Raw genomic sequence first — 16,332 nt, 5'->3', positions numbered from 1 at the left:
GAATCGCGATCAGAATAAAACACTATTGCCAGACAAACAATTTACGGATACAGAGTTTAGTTAAAATAAAATAAAATAAACACAAACACCACCACCGAATACAAAATTTTTAAAATGAATAATGTATATATATATATATATATATATATATATATATATATATACCCTAACTTGATCCTCTTACACTATTATCACGGGCATTTCACCAAAAAAAATCCCAGGAAAACCTTGAACCACGAAAGGTATTCCTAACTTAGCCAGGACTCTACTATCCTTGACAAGTCACACCGCCAGCTGTCAAATGCTGCTTGTTCCTGGAGATGGTTTACATCCTTGAAAATATCACGAAACCTGCTTCACAAATGTATACTTGCCTGCCTGCCTGCCACTTATTGCGTTTCGTTTTTTTTTTTTTTTTCTTTCACATCAAGCTGTTATCTGAAAGCCAAAAGAAATTACAAAGGATAATTGATATACATCAGCTTTTCCAATCTTATTGCCTGAAGGCCATAAAAGAAAAGGTGAGCTCAGCATGCAAATATATAACTAAAACCGTTAGCATCATCATACCTGAGTGAGTATCAACTAACACATAGAAACAGTAATTACTCAGTGACCAACCGGGCTTCAGATATCTGCAAGACTGCAACCCTACAAGTTCACTGAGGTTGTAGATGTCTGACTACTAGGCTGTCCATTATATTGCAGATCATTAATTTGTTTCAGAATTATGGTTCATATCGATTTGGAAACTTTTAACCTAGGAAAAATTAATAATATACACCTGAAAAGTCAAGATAACTAGTTCCGCTTTGACAGAAAGATTACAAACAGGGACCTTTCAGGACGACCTGACCTACTGATTGCTCGAGCCTTGTAGTGAAATGATTTCAAGAATATAACATCATGCAGTACAGCTTGCCAAACCATAATTAATCTGCACCAATTTCTATTTCTACCAACTGCAAGGCTTTGAGAAAAATGTAGGAAAGAAATTGCCGAGTTAAAGATGGAATCAAACTCCTGTAACATACAAACTAGCTGCAAAAACAATATCACGCTTGATAGCATTAGATGCAGTCTCCATCTTCTTATACAGTGCAGAGTTGCCCATAATTGAAGCTGCATTCCTGAATTCACGACAAGTTTCATCAAGTCGTACAATAGTCCTAACAATTATCCCTTCTGATACATCTGTTAGCTCGCAAATATCTGCAAATGGAGTTCCCTGAATGGATAACAAAAAAGAGTATTAGAGGAACTAGCTTCTAGTGAGATTGCTTTCAGTATACAAGCACAAACCTTTGCCCATTCATAGACGACTTCAACAAGGCCAAATTTGAGATTATCTCGTGCATACTCCTCAGGATCTACAGCTACTTTGAGTTGCGCTTGGAGCACTCCCAGTTTAATTGCTGTATCATACAACCTAATGCAAAAGATCTCCAATAAGAACGCATGGTTATCATGATGAACAATAAAAAACAGAGGACTGTCTTAAATGCTAGTCTTTATATCTTCTAACATGTAAGAACTAAGGATGGTTACTACTGAACTGACATTAATACCAAATATCATATAACCAAGAAATGTAATTTTCAGCCCAACCAACATAAACACCAAGCTGATGGCAATGGCTCCAGTAGCAACACAGAAATAAAGTTCTAATTGAATCCAAAAAGTTTCTGGACATGGATTGTCTAAAACAGTACTAATCTGAGAAACATAATTACAGAAATGTTGCAAGGTTCTCTTCTTTACAGGGGGACTGAATAAAAATAAGGGAAGCAGACAAATCTCAGATAATCTATTAATGAATATATCTTCTTTTTTGAATAACTAATGGATATATCTTATGCACCAATATTTGTTCTCAAATATTCTCCAGCTTCTAAGCACTCGGCTCAAGAAAAATAGTAACATTCATCAAGCACATATGAGTACCTACAATTTTCATTTCTTTTCATTGAATAATTGCAAGGATAACCATCTTCAGAGAAGCAAGGAATAGTTTCACAATTCAGGAACGCAAATGTGAAAATCTGGTATTAAATTGCTGAATGATCAAGGTACTAATTCATTTGATTAAGCCGCATCTTGACTGTTGACGTCAAGTGAGGTCAACAAAAGGAACTCCCTAAGAGCCCCTTGCCAATCTAGAGTAATTCTTCAGCCATTAATTAAATATTTTTTTCCAAATCAAAGCATCAGAACACTATAATATCATATGACGTAACAAGTAGAAATCACATTAGCAGGATGTTACCTCTGTTTAGCCTGTGCCAGCTTTGGAGTAAGAGATGGTTCCGAGGCGTTGTTCTGCTGAAAAACAAGTGCAGACATGATGGCCACAACTTCTTCAGGTTCCAGGTCATCCAATTGGTTCTCAAACAAGCATTCCGTGCATATCAGCTCCTCACCAGAGTTCATTTCACAGGCCACTCGACCCTTAAGTTGGACAACAAGATCCGAGTCAACACAATGGATCTCCTTCAACACATCAATCTGCATGAGGAAAAAGGAGAGGGATATTAAGTGAACAATCTTACTATAAACAAGTAGAAAATCTGCATCTGAGATCAAACAAAACTTAATCACATTCATTGTCTATAATTTCACAAAACTTGAAAAACGGATCCTTGTGAAATCAACATCCACAGTTCGTGTGGATGCAGGTTTCAGAGCCCTGCTGCTGTACCACTTCCCAATTCAATTACATGATAAACAGACATGGGTTACTTCTAAGCCTATAGGCCTCTAGGGCATTTAGGTTAGGATCTTGGTACATCAGCAGTACTATTATATCCTTGTGAGCTGCGACCAATATTGAATCTATTTCTGATCTCAAACAAATGGAATACTATCCAAACTACCAAAGTTTTATTACCAATGAAACAACAAACAAGAATAATAAATTACAGACTTACTCGGCCTTGAAAGTCTGGCATTTGTTGAAGTGCCTCATCTGACATTTGAAACTTTAAAGCATTAACTTCTTCTTTCTGCTTCATTTGTTCCTTAATCAACACAATGTGCTCCTTCAGTTTTATACATCCATGGCATTTGTTTTCAGTCAGTCTTTGCAACAGCATGTTATATGCACGGTACTTCTCAACAATAAAGATATCTTTCATTTTGAGATCTGGAAGGCATAAAATTGGAGTACAGAATAAAGGAAAAGATCTAGTGGTCATGCCTTAATGTTTCAACTTTCAAGGTGGAAAAATCCATACCTTTTACTGCATCTAAAGCAGGTGGATATTTACTTCCATCTGGTTTCTTCTCAATAAGCTGCTGAACAGTTTTTGAGTAAGCAGTGTTGCTTGGATCCTCGAGAAGTCGGACTTGATCGATTTTTATTTTGCATTGACAAATACTCACAATTTCTTTAATTTCTATTGCTATAACTTCATAGCTCAACCCTGCAGCAATCCCACTGTAAGGAAGCTTTATATTAACAGCACCAGATCCTTTGCGCGAACTGGCAGATGAGAAGTACTCATCATCCATTCCGCGTTTTCCTTTTGGAACAACAAAATAACCTTGCTGGAAGTTGTCACTTTCTTTTTCTTGTACTCTATTGGAGGAAACAGAGGGGGGTTGCATGGATGAAGTACTGTCAGTTATCGCTACTAAAACAATATACTCTTTATATGTAGCAGATGGAGATTTAAGGATAACGCCAAGTAAATGATCATCAGCCTGTCAATACATTCAAACAGCATAGACAGCAGTCAGGTCTCAGAAGAACGATGTTATGAATTCAAGATCACAAATGACCTCATATACATGACAAATTGAGGATAATGATTTGCATAATACAATTTTTCAAAAAGAAGATACACCTCCAAAGTTGAAATTCTCATTTCTCATCGATGACATAGAAAATACAAACAATCCAAGAAAAATAAAGGTAACTAATCTAAAACAGGAGCGCTCAATTAGTACTACGATAAGTTTCCAAAATTAATATTGATGATTTATTCTGTCAAAACTTTTTTGGAAACATATACTTTCCATAGCTGAGGTCGTAACCATACAATAAGAAAATCGCCACTTCATGATGATGAACAAAACAACAAAAGGAGACTCTAATTTGGAGTTACTTGGGGTTGCTTTAGCTAGTCTCTATTGTAGAATATATACTGCTATTGAACAGAAAACTCATGTACAATAGAGCTTTGTTAAGCAGGGAAATTATACACCTGTATATAACTTACTGATTTTGATTTAACGATGACAACCCTTCCAGGTGAAAGAAATTGCTGTGCAGAGTGTGACTGCATGACTGCCTCTGATATCTGTTCCCTGCATGTCTCAGCTTCCAACAGCAAACCATAGTATTCCTCAATAGAAGGCTCACCTTTTATGCATCTGCCACGTATAAAGTAGGTCTTAAGAGTTGAGACACTATAGAAGTTGAGATGATAAGCTTGTAATATCACAATCTCTATAATAGTAGTAAAACTTGTATGAACCATATGTTAGTTATATGCCTTCTGTATTGCCACTAATAATTATTATAATTCTTTTAGCTGGAAGATAAGATTCAATATAACTTAAATATTAAATAAACTATATGGACGCATCTAAAAAGGCACTTGGTGCCAATTCTTCTAGTTGAGAACTTCCTAAGAGAGGACCATCCAATGGGCAAGAATTCACATCTAATAAAAAATGTTGCAGGTCTCATCTAAATATGACCACTGAAACCTGTCAAAACAAGAGGCGGTTGACACTTTGGAAATAGATACAGTCAAAAGGTCTTTCTTTTCAATCATTTTAGTAACCCAGTATTATATGATTATTACTAAAGAATGATACATCTAGATATCATGTCCAGATTCCAAGTATAGTTAATTTGATCTTGAACAATATTTGCCGACCAGCCAGAGTACCCGTCAATTTCTTTCCTAACAAAGACGAAACCGTTGGTAGCTGATTGCTTACTTTTGCCATTAAATACTTAAATTGTTAAACATAAGAAGAATTTGATTAACAAAATGTATTCCACCTCCAGACAAAATTAATCGCCACTGAAGTAAATGGAGCCATAAGCATCTAGTCCATAATTATAAATTTAGAATGCATCTTAATCAAGTCTAGAGGAATATCACATAATGCAACTTACTCAATAGTTTTAGTAGGTTGGCGTAGCTTTTGCAGAAGAAGTCTCTCCTTTTCGGGTAAGTTCTTCTGAGCATGGAATTCAGCAAAACTTCTCTTCAGCATGTCCTCCACCTACAACACAAGTCCTATCAATTAAATTTCTCAAATAAAATTTTGAATTAATATTGACGACATGAAGACTAAGTCTAGCAATATGAACTTTACTAAATGAGTCAATATCTTCTATATCATTCCACTGGAAAGGCTGATGAAATTATCAGACAGTGGGAAATTCCTTCTGTTGGACCAACGATGGAGTATATATCTATATGCTTACTCTGCTGTCAGTCCAACTCTATGAAGAAAGACGCACCATCAGACACCTACTTGGGAGGTGAGGCACGATAGATACAGCCTCTCCAGTAGACCAGACATATTGGAGATAGACCTGAACTAATAAAATCAGAAAAGAAATTATATTGCAAAAGAAACAACAAGCAAGACAATAAATTAAGGTATCCTTAGGCTAACTTTAACAACTTATATTCTCTCTTGAAATGCAGAGCACAAACAAGTACAAATTCAGACATAAATTGTCACTCTTTTGAAGGTATCACGAAATATCTTTTTTACTTATCTTTTACATTAGCCTAAGAAAGTCAAATTTATGGAATAACACTCACAACTGGATGCTTAAAGAAATTCAGAGCATAAATATGAATTTGTCTCCCTCAATTCAAATTTTATGCAGATCAGGCAACCTGCAAAGCTCTCAAACCTCACAATCATTTTCCTTCTGTAATATTGAAAAGACACATAAGAGAGATATGGAATATGACTGCAGAAAGAATATAACTTAAACCATGCAGCTATTCAAAAACGCTGTCCTGCAGAAGCGCAGAACAAGCCTAATAAGCATATGACAGGTACCAGCTGCTCTGGCAAAGGAATGAACAGCAATAATGACTGTTCATTAGCAGCAAACCAAGGAAGATGATTAATGTGGTTAGACAATAATTCTGTCACCTACAACTGAACAGTTGGATTATACAGTGTAGACAAAAGTCCATAAACACAAAGCAAGCCATGGCCTAAACTTAAATATTATACTTTGCCCATTCCAGTACCTTCAGTTCTTCAACACGAAGGAGATGTAATATCATGGTGTAAGTCAGTCGAAACTGAGACTCAAGTCGAGTGGGTTTTCCAACAATTACATTCTTCAAGTCGCTCTCCTCAGGAATTTCATCACGACACATGACAATGACTGTACCAATCTTATCCAGACCTCTCCTGCCAGCACGACCAGCCATTTGAATATATTCTCCTGGAAGCAACTTCCTAAATTCCTTGCCGTCAAACTTTCTTAAAGCATCAAAGGCAACCTATTTGAAATTTAGAAACTCAATTAGGCCAGAGATGCAGTTCTTGTTAGTATTAGTTGTAAGCCAGTTATCCATAGTGAGTACTCATGAAAGTGACATGAAATCAGTACTCCTTTAACCAAGGGAAGAATATTAGATAGAAAAACTCACTGTCCTTGCCGGGGCATTGACTCCCATGGCAAATGTTTCAGTGGAGAAGAGTACCTACAATGATTACACTAAATGTCATAAAAGTTAAACCATATTGACAATTTTATCCACTACAAAAGATTGTACACTTACCACACAAACACATACTGAGGAGGAAGGTTGGAAAAGAGATAGTAGAGAAAAAAGTAATTCTTAGATAGATTAATTGCAAGAATTTATCTGAGTATGATGTTCATACATTTGCTACACAAAATTGATGTATTGAGAGAAAGAATGCTTCCTTTAGAGAAGTTTGATAAACAGTAAGATTCAGAAGATCAAATTACAGGAAGTCCCTAGCTTAAGATAGGCAACTGATTCTGTCTTAATACTGTTCTTAATTGAGGCATCGGTAAGGTGCTCAAGAAGGTCTGGAGGGAAAGGACATGGGGACTATATCTGATAAAATTTCCCCTTATTACATCATTATGATATGAGATGGACAAGTACAATTATATACAATTTGCATCACCCGAAACATTCTTGGAAACAGAATAAAAGTTATACTCCAACAGATAATCTTTTTGTTCCTTTTACAGTAAAGAATAACTGAAGCTGTAGTATCAGCATATAAATAATAGTATGGTATTTATCAGTCTCCAAAATTGCTAAAACTAATTTCAATAGGACATCTTAACCTGACACAAGACCCAAAGTCTCTAAACGAGTTTGGGCTTAGTAAAAAAAAAAACAGATTCATAGTGGGATCGACTCGTACAACATGAACATTAAACAGGTTGTGTTTGTGTTTCTATTATCACCCGCTTGACCTAGTTCAACCCATATAAATTAAAATGTCCATGTTCATGTCATGTTTAGATTGTTTTCAGGCTGTATCCAGTTTGATATGTCTTAATACAACAGGATTATATGGTAAATTGAGTTGTGCAGGTTAAGAGGATTAGTTGTATAACCCATGTAATAAATGAGTCATATGCATGTTCATGTTCAAAGATCCAACATGTTTATTTAACAGCTTGTATTCAAGTTGGCTTGCCAACGCGTGGTGAATTTGACACAAACTCATCTAACCTGAGTCAATTGCTAATGCTAACTAAAACTATGAATAAGATTAAAAAAAAAACTCCCATCTGCAGCCTTTTAATTGTAAGTACAATCAATCATTAATTAATAATCTAGAAGCACAGAAGGAAACAAACTAGAACAATTGCCAGAAGGAGACAACCTTGATGACACCACGACAAAAGAGCATCTCAACAACTTCCTTCACAATTGGAAGAAGCCCAGCATGGTGAACAGCAATACCTCTTCTTAGTAGGCCTTGGATTCTAACAACCTGCAAAAGAGAGCCATGATACTGAAGTTGTTCAAAGCAACTTACACTAATGACCTCATAAATTTAACTGCTGCTAGATTACTTGTGGAAGCTTCCTGTCAGATCCTTTTAGGCGTGAAAAAGCCTTGTCACAGAAGACACGGATTTCACTTTTTTCAGGACTAGTTGTGAGGTCAGTCGTATACATGCTGTCTGCTGATTTATCACAGCGGACCTTTGAGAAGCAGAAAATAACAACCTGAAATGAGGATCACACAAGAAAATTAAATATGTTAAGAAATGAGAAATGTAGACAAAAAAGGATACTAGCCTCAGCAACCAATATATTGCAAATAAGTCATATCAGGCTGTATTTTACATTTACAATGTTTACACAAAGGAAGGATATCTCTCAAATAATAAAAACGATCCTAAAGAGTAATACAGCCACCATCTAGTTAATGAGGAGAACAGTGTCATCAGACATACCGGTCCATAATCCTTAATGTAGCAAAGTAACAATTCCCTCAAAACAAAGAAAAATGAATCAGAATATGGTAGCAAGGGGCAGACACTTGATAATGGCATTACTTAACCAAGGAAATTGCAGAAATATACTGAATAAAAAGAAAAAACATATCAAATGGAATAGAAACTTTCAAATCAGCAGGATGATATTCATTCTAGATCAGAAAGATAAGAATCATTTCAGATCAAAGCATAAACCATCTGCAATAGGCATTGGTTATTATTGTATAACAACAATAAACCAAGCCTTAGGTCTGAACTATTTGGGTTTGGCTACTTTTGATCATACTATCATAGTACTAGAGCCTAAAGAAAATAAACAGATCTTATTTTATTTCAATAAATCAGTGGAGTTAGAACTAGATTTATAAAAAAACAAAGAATGCAGAACTTTATAAATCAAACTACCAAAGGATCTCATTACTAGGTCAATAATGAAAAAGGTATCATCCTTACATACAGGCAAAAGAGACTTCTTTGAAAGATTATTAACAAGAAGCAACCAGAAAGAAGACTCTGATCTCCTTGGTCCTGCACTATTTTGATAAACCCCAGAAGTTCCTGAGCCAACAATTTGATGTTTGGGTCCTTTGTGATTCTGTCCTCTCCCCCGGCTAGAATTATCAGGTTGCCTTACTTGGGTTGCACTATGGGAGATCTGGTGCCCTATCTTTAAACCAGATTTTCCTCCAACCAAGCTCGAATTTTTCTTCTTGTAAGCCTCTTTGGCTGCTGTAAAACCTTGAGAAAGGAATTTATCATTCTCACATATTTTGTACAACTCTCCAGAATAGAACAAGCAATGCTCAAGAGGCACAGGTCTTCTGGTAGTCCTGGTAAGCAACATAAGACCAACATTATTTAAGGAAAAGGTGACAAATAAGACAAGAGAAGAACGATGCCTGTTACTTTCCTCTAAGCAGAAGAGCTTGTAAGGAAAACAAAACACAAGAAATCAGTCTTAAGTTTTAACAGCACACTAATGATATGATTCAGATGACCAAAAATTATATGCCAATAAAAAAACTGACACCTACCCTGTCACACGGATTTTCTTCTGTTTAGTCCGACCAATCCAGTCCGCAAATTCAACAGTGTTTGGGACCTACAAAGTACTACTATTATTCAAAGTTGCTGTAGAGTCTAAAGGCACTCAACTGTGAATCAGAAAAATAAAATATATTAATGATATCAAAAATGGATTGTGCTGTTCATTATTTTACATATTGTGCTAGGTTTAATTTAATATAAAGATATAAACAATTGTCGCCATACTCAAATCACTGCAAAAGGAATTATGTTCAAAAGGGAAACCCCTGAGACAAAAATATTCTATATATTCTAAACGTACAGCTGATGATGTGACCCTTTTTAATAATGTTCAATTGTTCCTTACAAAGTAAGAAATAAGATTTGCAGAAACTGAAGATGGGACAATAATGGCCATGGGTGAGTTGTGTTCAATGGCTAGATGTTATTATCCAAAAGGCCTAGATAACATTAAACCAACTTCTTTATTCAGATTTCGTTATTCTAAAGTAACTATTCCAAATGTTACCTACTTTTCCCCAACAAACATTTTTCTCCTTCACTAATGATTCTTGTAACCTCCTCTTTGTCAGGAAGGACTCTCAAGATTCAATCAATAACACTGACATGGATGTAGATAGATTAACCAACCAACTGGCCTTCCAACTATATTGCAAAAACTCTAGTTTACTAGGTCCTTATAAAGGAACCTAGCATTAGATCATTGGTGTCCCATGTCAATTAAGAACAGAATTTCTTCTGACTTCCCTCAATGTCCATGGTATCTTTTAATCTTTGTCTTCTCTTAGCAAATAGAAAAATTTGGCCCGTGCTTGTGCAGCATTAAGGTACGACATTTTCTTTAGAGTTGCGTAAACGTTGAAAATCCCAGTGTCAAACAACTCATAGCTGCCAATTTATAACCTAACACAAAGATAATGAGTAGCACAATTCTTTTAAAGCTCGTCGTACATGATAAACTACAGCAATGAAATTTACATCTCATCACATTAATTAATAAAATCAGACAAAAGAATCCAGGATTTCCTTTTTAGTCATTGTGCATTATAATTAAATCAAATAAGGGAAGAGAAAAGATCCATACCGTTGCAGAAAGGAGGATAATATTGACATGCCTTGGAAGCATTATGATAACTTCTTCCCAAACCACACCTCTTTCAACATCATTAACATAATGAACTTCATCAAATATAACCTGTATCCATTATTAAAACCCAGGATAAGTAATCAAACTCCCTCCTTTCTAAACACCACGAAAAGCTGCAGGATAAACACTATAAATCTATTTGATATCTAAAAAAAGCCAAAAGGGTCCAGGAGAAATAAACCAGATTTTGTAAATCATTTACCGTACCCATTCAATATCACGAATTATATCAGCACCTCTGTAAAGCATTGAGCGTAATATTTCTGTGGTCATAATAAGGCAAGATGCCTCTGGTTTTATGCTTATGTCTCCAGTGAGAAGTCCAACATCAAACTTCCCACAGAAGTCCCTGTACTTTTGGTTGCTGATGGTTTTGATGGGAGCAGTATAGACAGCCCGGGTGCAATGCTGCATCATAGAAGCACCCCTGATTACCAAATGTATGTGAATATAAAAGCTAAAGTAAGTCAGCATCAGCAGCAAGAAAAATGATGTTTCATCTAAGTATTACATCTAGGAAGGCAAATTGCTTTCAGAATATTTAGCAAATAAAATCTAGAGGAGGTGTGGTTACACACTTTTCAGGAAAACTAGGTTAGAAGGTCAGAGAAAAAGCTCTTGGTTTGGGAAGTTCAAATTACATGATTAATACATAAGAAAAGACATAAGGGAAGCAAAACAAATTCTTATTTACCAATTACTAATCAAAATACAATGAAGAATCATACTTTTGATGCTAACGCAAATGCATACTCCGCAACAACTGTCTTTCCAGCTGAAGTATGAGCAGCTACAAAAACAGAATCACCCTTCTCGAGATAATATATAGCCTAAACTTCGCAAAAAAAAAATTATAGAGTTAGTTAATAACTACAGAACATGAAAGTCAAAAGCATAAATAGAGCACAGGATAGATAATAATAAAGAAGGAAGAGCACCATGTCACTTAAGCAAATAGTGAAGTTACCAGAGAGAATTAATAACTACAAAACCAGATTGCCTGATAACTATTACCAGAGAACCTCTAAATGATATTAAGCATTTGGCACTTGAGCAAATAGTAAAATTATGAGATATTGTAAAGGAAAGGCCACTCTCATCCATAGCAAATCCTATATTTAGCTGGCAGACTTATCTAAAACGTAAGAAGCACTGTGTCATGGACTTAGCCTTTTGTTAGCTGCAAGTCCATACAGCGCTTTACCTTCTTTGCAAAATAGCGCTAACATTCTCCTAAAATTGAGTCCAACAGCAACAAGAGAAGAGAAAAGATGTAGAAGGAATTAGAATAAAATTTTCTCTTCCATGCCTCATCTTTTAGCTCACTAAGTTTATTACAAAACTCTAATAGAAAAAAAATTAGAGTCATTTACAATAAGGGAGACATCCCTTTATATAGAGGTGAAGGTGGTGTAGATTATAGGTGTGAAATAAAAAATGGAGGACTCAAGATAGCTGATTGTCCAGATGTCCATAATTTCTACAACTCTGTCCTAAGAGCCTTGTGGACACAAAAGATGGAGTAGTCAGCAAGCTATATTCATGGCAAGCTTCTATTAGTTCACTCTAGCACCAAGATCACTTTCTTAGTTAGAAAGGGCTTCGAGTGGCTGATTGACTCTTCCCAAAGTCAAAGAAGGCTTGTTGCAAGTGGCTTTGTCCACCCATAATGTTGGAATTGTTCAGCAGCAGTCCAACAACCAATTAGCCAATAATCTGGGTGTCCCTTAGTCAACAAAGACTACAAGCCACGAAGCCCCATGCAAGGCATAGAGGACTGGAAGTCAAGGAAATCTGCTCTGTATTTTCTAAATCTCAGTTGCTATCCTATTGTGCTCTAGAGCACTTCAACTCATAATTTAAAATGTTTAGGGCAGAGAATTTGGTATCACTTCAAATTACTCAGGTGTTATTTAAGGACAACTTAGCCACAACTAAGTTTAGGTCCTTGGACACCCAAGGCACTTGGATTTTGGTTAAAATTTGCTTGAGCTATGACAACTAGCATACTTAAGAATGCCAATAGAAAATACGAGAAATTCAAATTCAATTTGCAGAAATGGGTCCTTTTAGTATTAAAACCAGAAAATTCTGTGATTAAGGTGAAACCAATTCCAGAGTGAAATACCAAGGCAGCATTTGAAGATTGTTAAGTGAGATGGGCTTTACGATATTAAGTGAGAGGGGCTTTTATGACATAAAATTTTATATGGTGCATCATGCTTGCCAATAAGGAGCTGGTTTGAGCACAAATTAAGTATCTAAATACATGGATTTATGAAGTCCCGCACAAGCCACAAAAAGATTTCTTTATAAATAAGAAACCATGAACAAACATAATCTAAGTATGAATGCACTAATGATGTTCAAGAGAAATATGATATTCTATGATCCGTAAAAGTTTATGCGTCGTTTGGTTCATGCATAAGGATTTTTAAGAAAAACTTTATGCAAATCTCTAAAATGTAAATTAGGTACATCTATAATTTTACTCACATGTTCTTTGGTTGTAAAATATAATGATTACTTTAAATAAGTTTAAATAAGAATTTGTGCTTGATTATTAAACTGTGAATAAATATGTTAACTATAATAGAATCTTACTTAAAAAACATGCATAATATTTTATTGCACTCCTCTACATGTGATAAAATTTTGTAGATTAACTTGTCACGTGAATTACCTTATACAAGATTTGACCAAGTTAGTGATTAATTGCAAATTGTATTAAAAGAGACCTAATTTATAAAGCAAACCTTACTATCCAAACAAGCTTGGTTCAAAACAAAATAAACCAATAAGATTTTAAAATAATCCAACACTGGTAGAAATACTGTAATATTAAGAAAATTCCATTAGTGGTACCAGATAATAATTTATCTAAACTTTCTATCGGCTGTCAGGAACTATCATAACAAATTGCAAAGGGGACTAGGCTAAAACCTCCTTTTGGAACTTATCCAATTCAAAGGGAAAGTCAATTGCCATATCTGGAACAAGCTCATAAAAATGGGCGACAATCTCTTCAGTTCCACCAACAAGAGCCCAAGCCTGCAAAAAAAAAATGTGGATAATCATTCTTGAAGCAACTGCATAACAGTTGAGTAAAATTTTGACTCAAAAATTGGCAGCACACTAACTAGTCACATCCATCTAAATAAATGTAAGTTAAGAATTAAAATAAGTTCAAAAACCTTTGTAAGATAGCTAATAGAAAAACAATTTATTAAATCCTAAATTCAGTAGTACTTCTCCATCCCGTTGTGCACTGTCCTCACTTGATCCATTAAGCTTCACTGATATCTCCTCAGATTCAGTCAGTAGTATCTGATCTAAAGATGATTGAACTTCAGGAATAACATCAAATTCATCACCCTCCTTTGTTACAACTTCTATCTGTATCAAACCTGGTTTTATGAAGCATCAAAAGAACAGATTAGAGAAGATATATTAATTGAATCTCTCCAGAACAACAATTTTAAAGATTTTCACTAAAAAAAGTACACCTTCCATGCTGATCTACTAAATTAACTAGATGGCAATTTAGTCAAGTGGTGTTTAAAATTTTACAAGAGAAGAGCTATTTAATGGTTGTTTATGCATTAAAACTCACCATCACTTCCTGATTGTTCAATAGTATCTTCTTGAACATCTTTTTCAGTAATATCTTCTTCCCAAGCTTTCTTAAATAAATCATCAAATTGCACTGAATATTTGTTCTACACAACAAATATATACAGGAATCAGAGGCTACGTATAAACTCTAGTACACTCAAAGCAGATAAAAGAATAACAAAAACACATACGGGAAGTATGTCAAATGACCTCTTAGTACAAAGGACATTAACCATTTGTATTTTACCAAATAGGAAATGACTGGCAAAACTTTTGGAACATATGAAGTTATCCACATAAGTAATTCTACATTAGTATCTACACCAATTGAACCCTTAATCTAGAGTACACTGATTATGGCACAAGATATTAATCTAAAGATTTCTCTTGAACTTGCCTCCATGGTAACTAACAAAAATATTCTAGAACATTTTCTTAAGTGGCCTTGCCTACAAATATTACAATGATGACAACTTGCATGAAGATCTACAAATATATATTACAATGATGACAACTTGCATGAAGAAATTTCTATGTCAGTGGCATCACACAAGGGTTTATTAGAACACATCATAAGCACTAATACCGATAAACACTGAACCAACCAGGTTTTCTTCCACTGCTATCTGGACTTGCTCATTGCTGCACTGGATATTGGCATGCTTCCAATAGTATGGATATTCCTTGAAAGTTGCATTAATCATTACGTCAGACGTATTTAGCTAGAGCAAGGGTAGAAATAAGTCAACAAAAATATCAGAACCTTAAGATGACCCAACTCCAATCCTTTCCGGAAACTTGGAGGAGTAGTTTGAGCCACACCACCATCGATAAGTTCTCGCACCCAATCCCCATTGCGGGCACCCTCAGGCAGAATCCTCTCTAGTGACTGAGAATCATCTAACCCACCTGGGCGGAATGGCCGGTTGTTGATGCTTCCTCTTACAAAATCCTTTGCTGGTCCGGGCATATGTGACAAACCTCCAGAATCTTGAGCTCCTTCCATTAGCTCTGCGACATCTATCTGAAGCATTGAAAAATAAGCTATTTCCATAAAGAAAAACAACGGTAATCCAGGCACCCAAAAAGAAAAAAAGGTCGGACACACTTTGGCAGCCGTAACTTACTCAAACAGTGTTAACTGGCAACCAAGAAAGCATCAGTCATATACAAACGCACAAAAGCCATGCCAATGAACTAAAACACTATAAACATGTGGGCATACATATATGTACAGTTTGCATATATGCTTTATATAAATCCTAAATCTGGATGACAATTAAGTTGAAACGCACTGCTAACCTGAGGCATGGACATCCATTACCTGTACTGAATCGGGATCCCATATTCCTGAAGATCCTGCCTTTCTTGATCGCCTAAATGGCAACTCCCATGAGGGGGCCACAACAATACGAGCATCTGACGGCTCCAATGGGGCCTTCGCCCTATCAAACCAATCAAATTCCCACAGCCTTCCAGAATTTTCCACCGAGAACACATTGGAATCCAACTCCGGCTGAAGGTACTTCTCCTCCAGATACTCCTTCAAACTTTCTGGTGTCTCTGGAGGGAATGCCGGCGGCTGCAACCAATAAGAACGGGGGGTTTCCGTGAAATAACAAACCAAGACGGTAACTATCGACGTTAAATGGCAGAAAAAATAGATTATGGTTCAGAGTTGCAAGATTCTACAAAATTGATAAACGGAAGGAGATTTCTTGGGGAAGAATGAGATCTCCACTAGGTTATAAGACTCACGATGATGAATTCGGGAAGAGAAGTCAAGGAATTGGAGCGCTCGACGGGTGGAAGCGGCTCGAGCCGCAGGTGGCCGCTGTGGCCGGAGAAGCCTATCCGAAAGGCGACCTCGTTGGCCGCCGTGAGTCTCTCCATGGATCGCCAACTATTGCTTCTTCTGCTATTCTTGGATGGTGTTTGGATCGTGCCCTAGCTTTGTTTCTTGGCGGCAGTTGCTTTTCGAAAGGGAGGGCGGTGACTGGTGTCAGTGTGACGAGAAAAGGAATTCAGAAGGT

General features: G+C 36.0%; 1 protein-coding gene and 1 long non-coding RNA gene across 4 annotated transcripts; both read right to left on the bottom strand.

Annotated features, from left to right (window-relative positions):
• Positions 1 to 397: 397 nt before the first annotated feature.
• On the bottom strand, positions 398 to 708 carry LOC140782836 (uncharacterized). The gene is made up of 2 exons (XR_012107962.1): positions 571 to 708; positions 398 to 438 (listed from the first exon to the last, which is right to left on the bottom strand). It is a non-coding gene; the product is annotated as an uncharacterized lncRNA (long non-coding RNA).
• A 77-nt stretch (positions 709 to 785) lies between these two features.
• On the bottom strand, positions 786 to 16,306 carry LOC140782830 (DExH-box ATP-dependent RNA helicase DExH11). 3 transcript variants are annotated; one of them, XM_073129637.1, is made up of 23 exons: positions 16,058 to 16,306; positions 15,624 to 15,881; positions 15,063 to 15,323; positions 14,905 to 14,982; positions 14,298 to 14,403; positions 13,934 to 14,091; positions 13,628 to 13,735; positions 11,413 to 11,514; positions 10,892 to 11,092; positions 10,622 to 10,732; positions 9,525 to 9,592; positions 8,948 to 9,320; positions 8,063 to 8,218; positions 7,870 to 7,980; positions 6,645 to 6,698; positions 6,237 to 6,494; positions 5,132 to 5,241; positions 4,221 to 4,374; positions 3,234 to 3,702; positions 2,928 to 3,142; positions 2,267 to 2,505; positions 1,303 to 1,429; positions 786 to 1,228 (listed from the first exon to the last, which is right to left on the bottom strand). In XM_073129637.1, the coding sequence occupies exons 1-23, from the start codon at positions 16,190 to 16,192 to the stop codon at positions 1,016 to 1,018; spliced, it is 4,065 nt and encodes a 1,354-aa protein (XP_072985738.1). In that variant the 5' UTR covers positions 16,193 to 16,306; the 3' UTR covers positions 786 to 1,015. The 3 variants fall into 3 exon arrangements, 2 of the variants coding, with proteins under 2 accessions (XP_072985738.1, XP_072985739.1); XM_073129638.1 differs by having other exon boundaries at positions 15,063 to 15,319; positions 16,058 to 16,229; XR_012107959.1 differs by having other exon boundaries at positions 919 to 1,228; positions 2,928 to 3,038.
• Positions 16,307 to 16,332: the final 26 nt, after the last annotated feature.

The sequence above is a fragment of the Typha latifolia genome, chromosome 2 (genome assembly GCF_019914945.1).
Source record: "Typha latifolia isolate L0001 chromosome 2, TyphaL0001v2, whole genome shotgun sequence".
NCBI lineage: Eukaryota > Viridiplantae > Streptophyta > Magnoliopsida > Poales > Typhaceae > Typha > Typha latifolia.
Note: the sequence above shows the minus strand (reverse complement) of the source record. Positions and strands in the feature narration are given on the sequence as shown.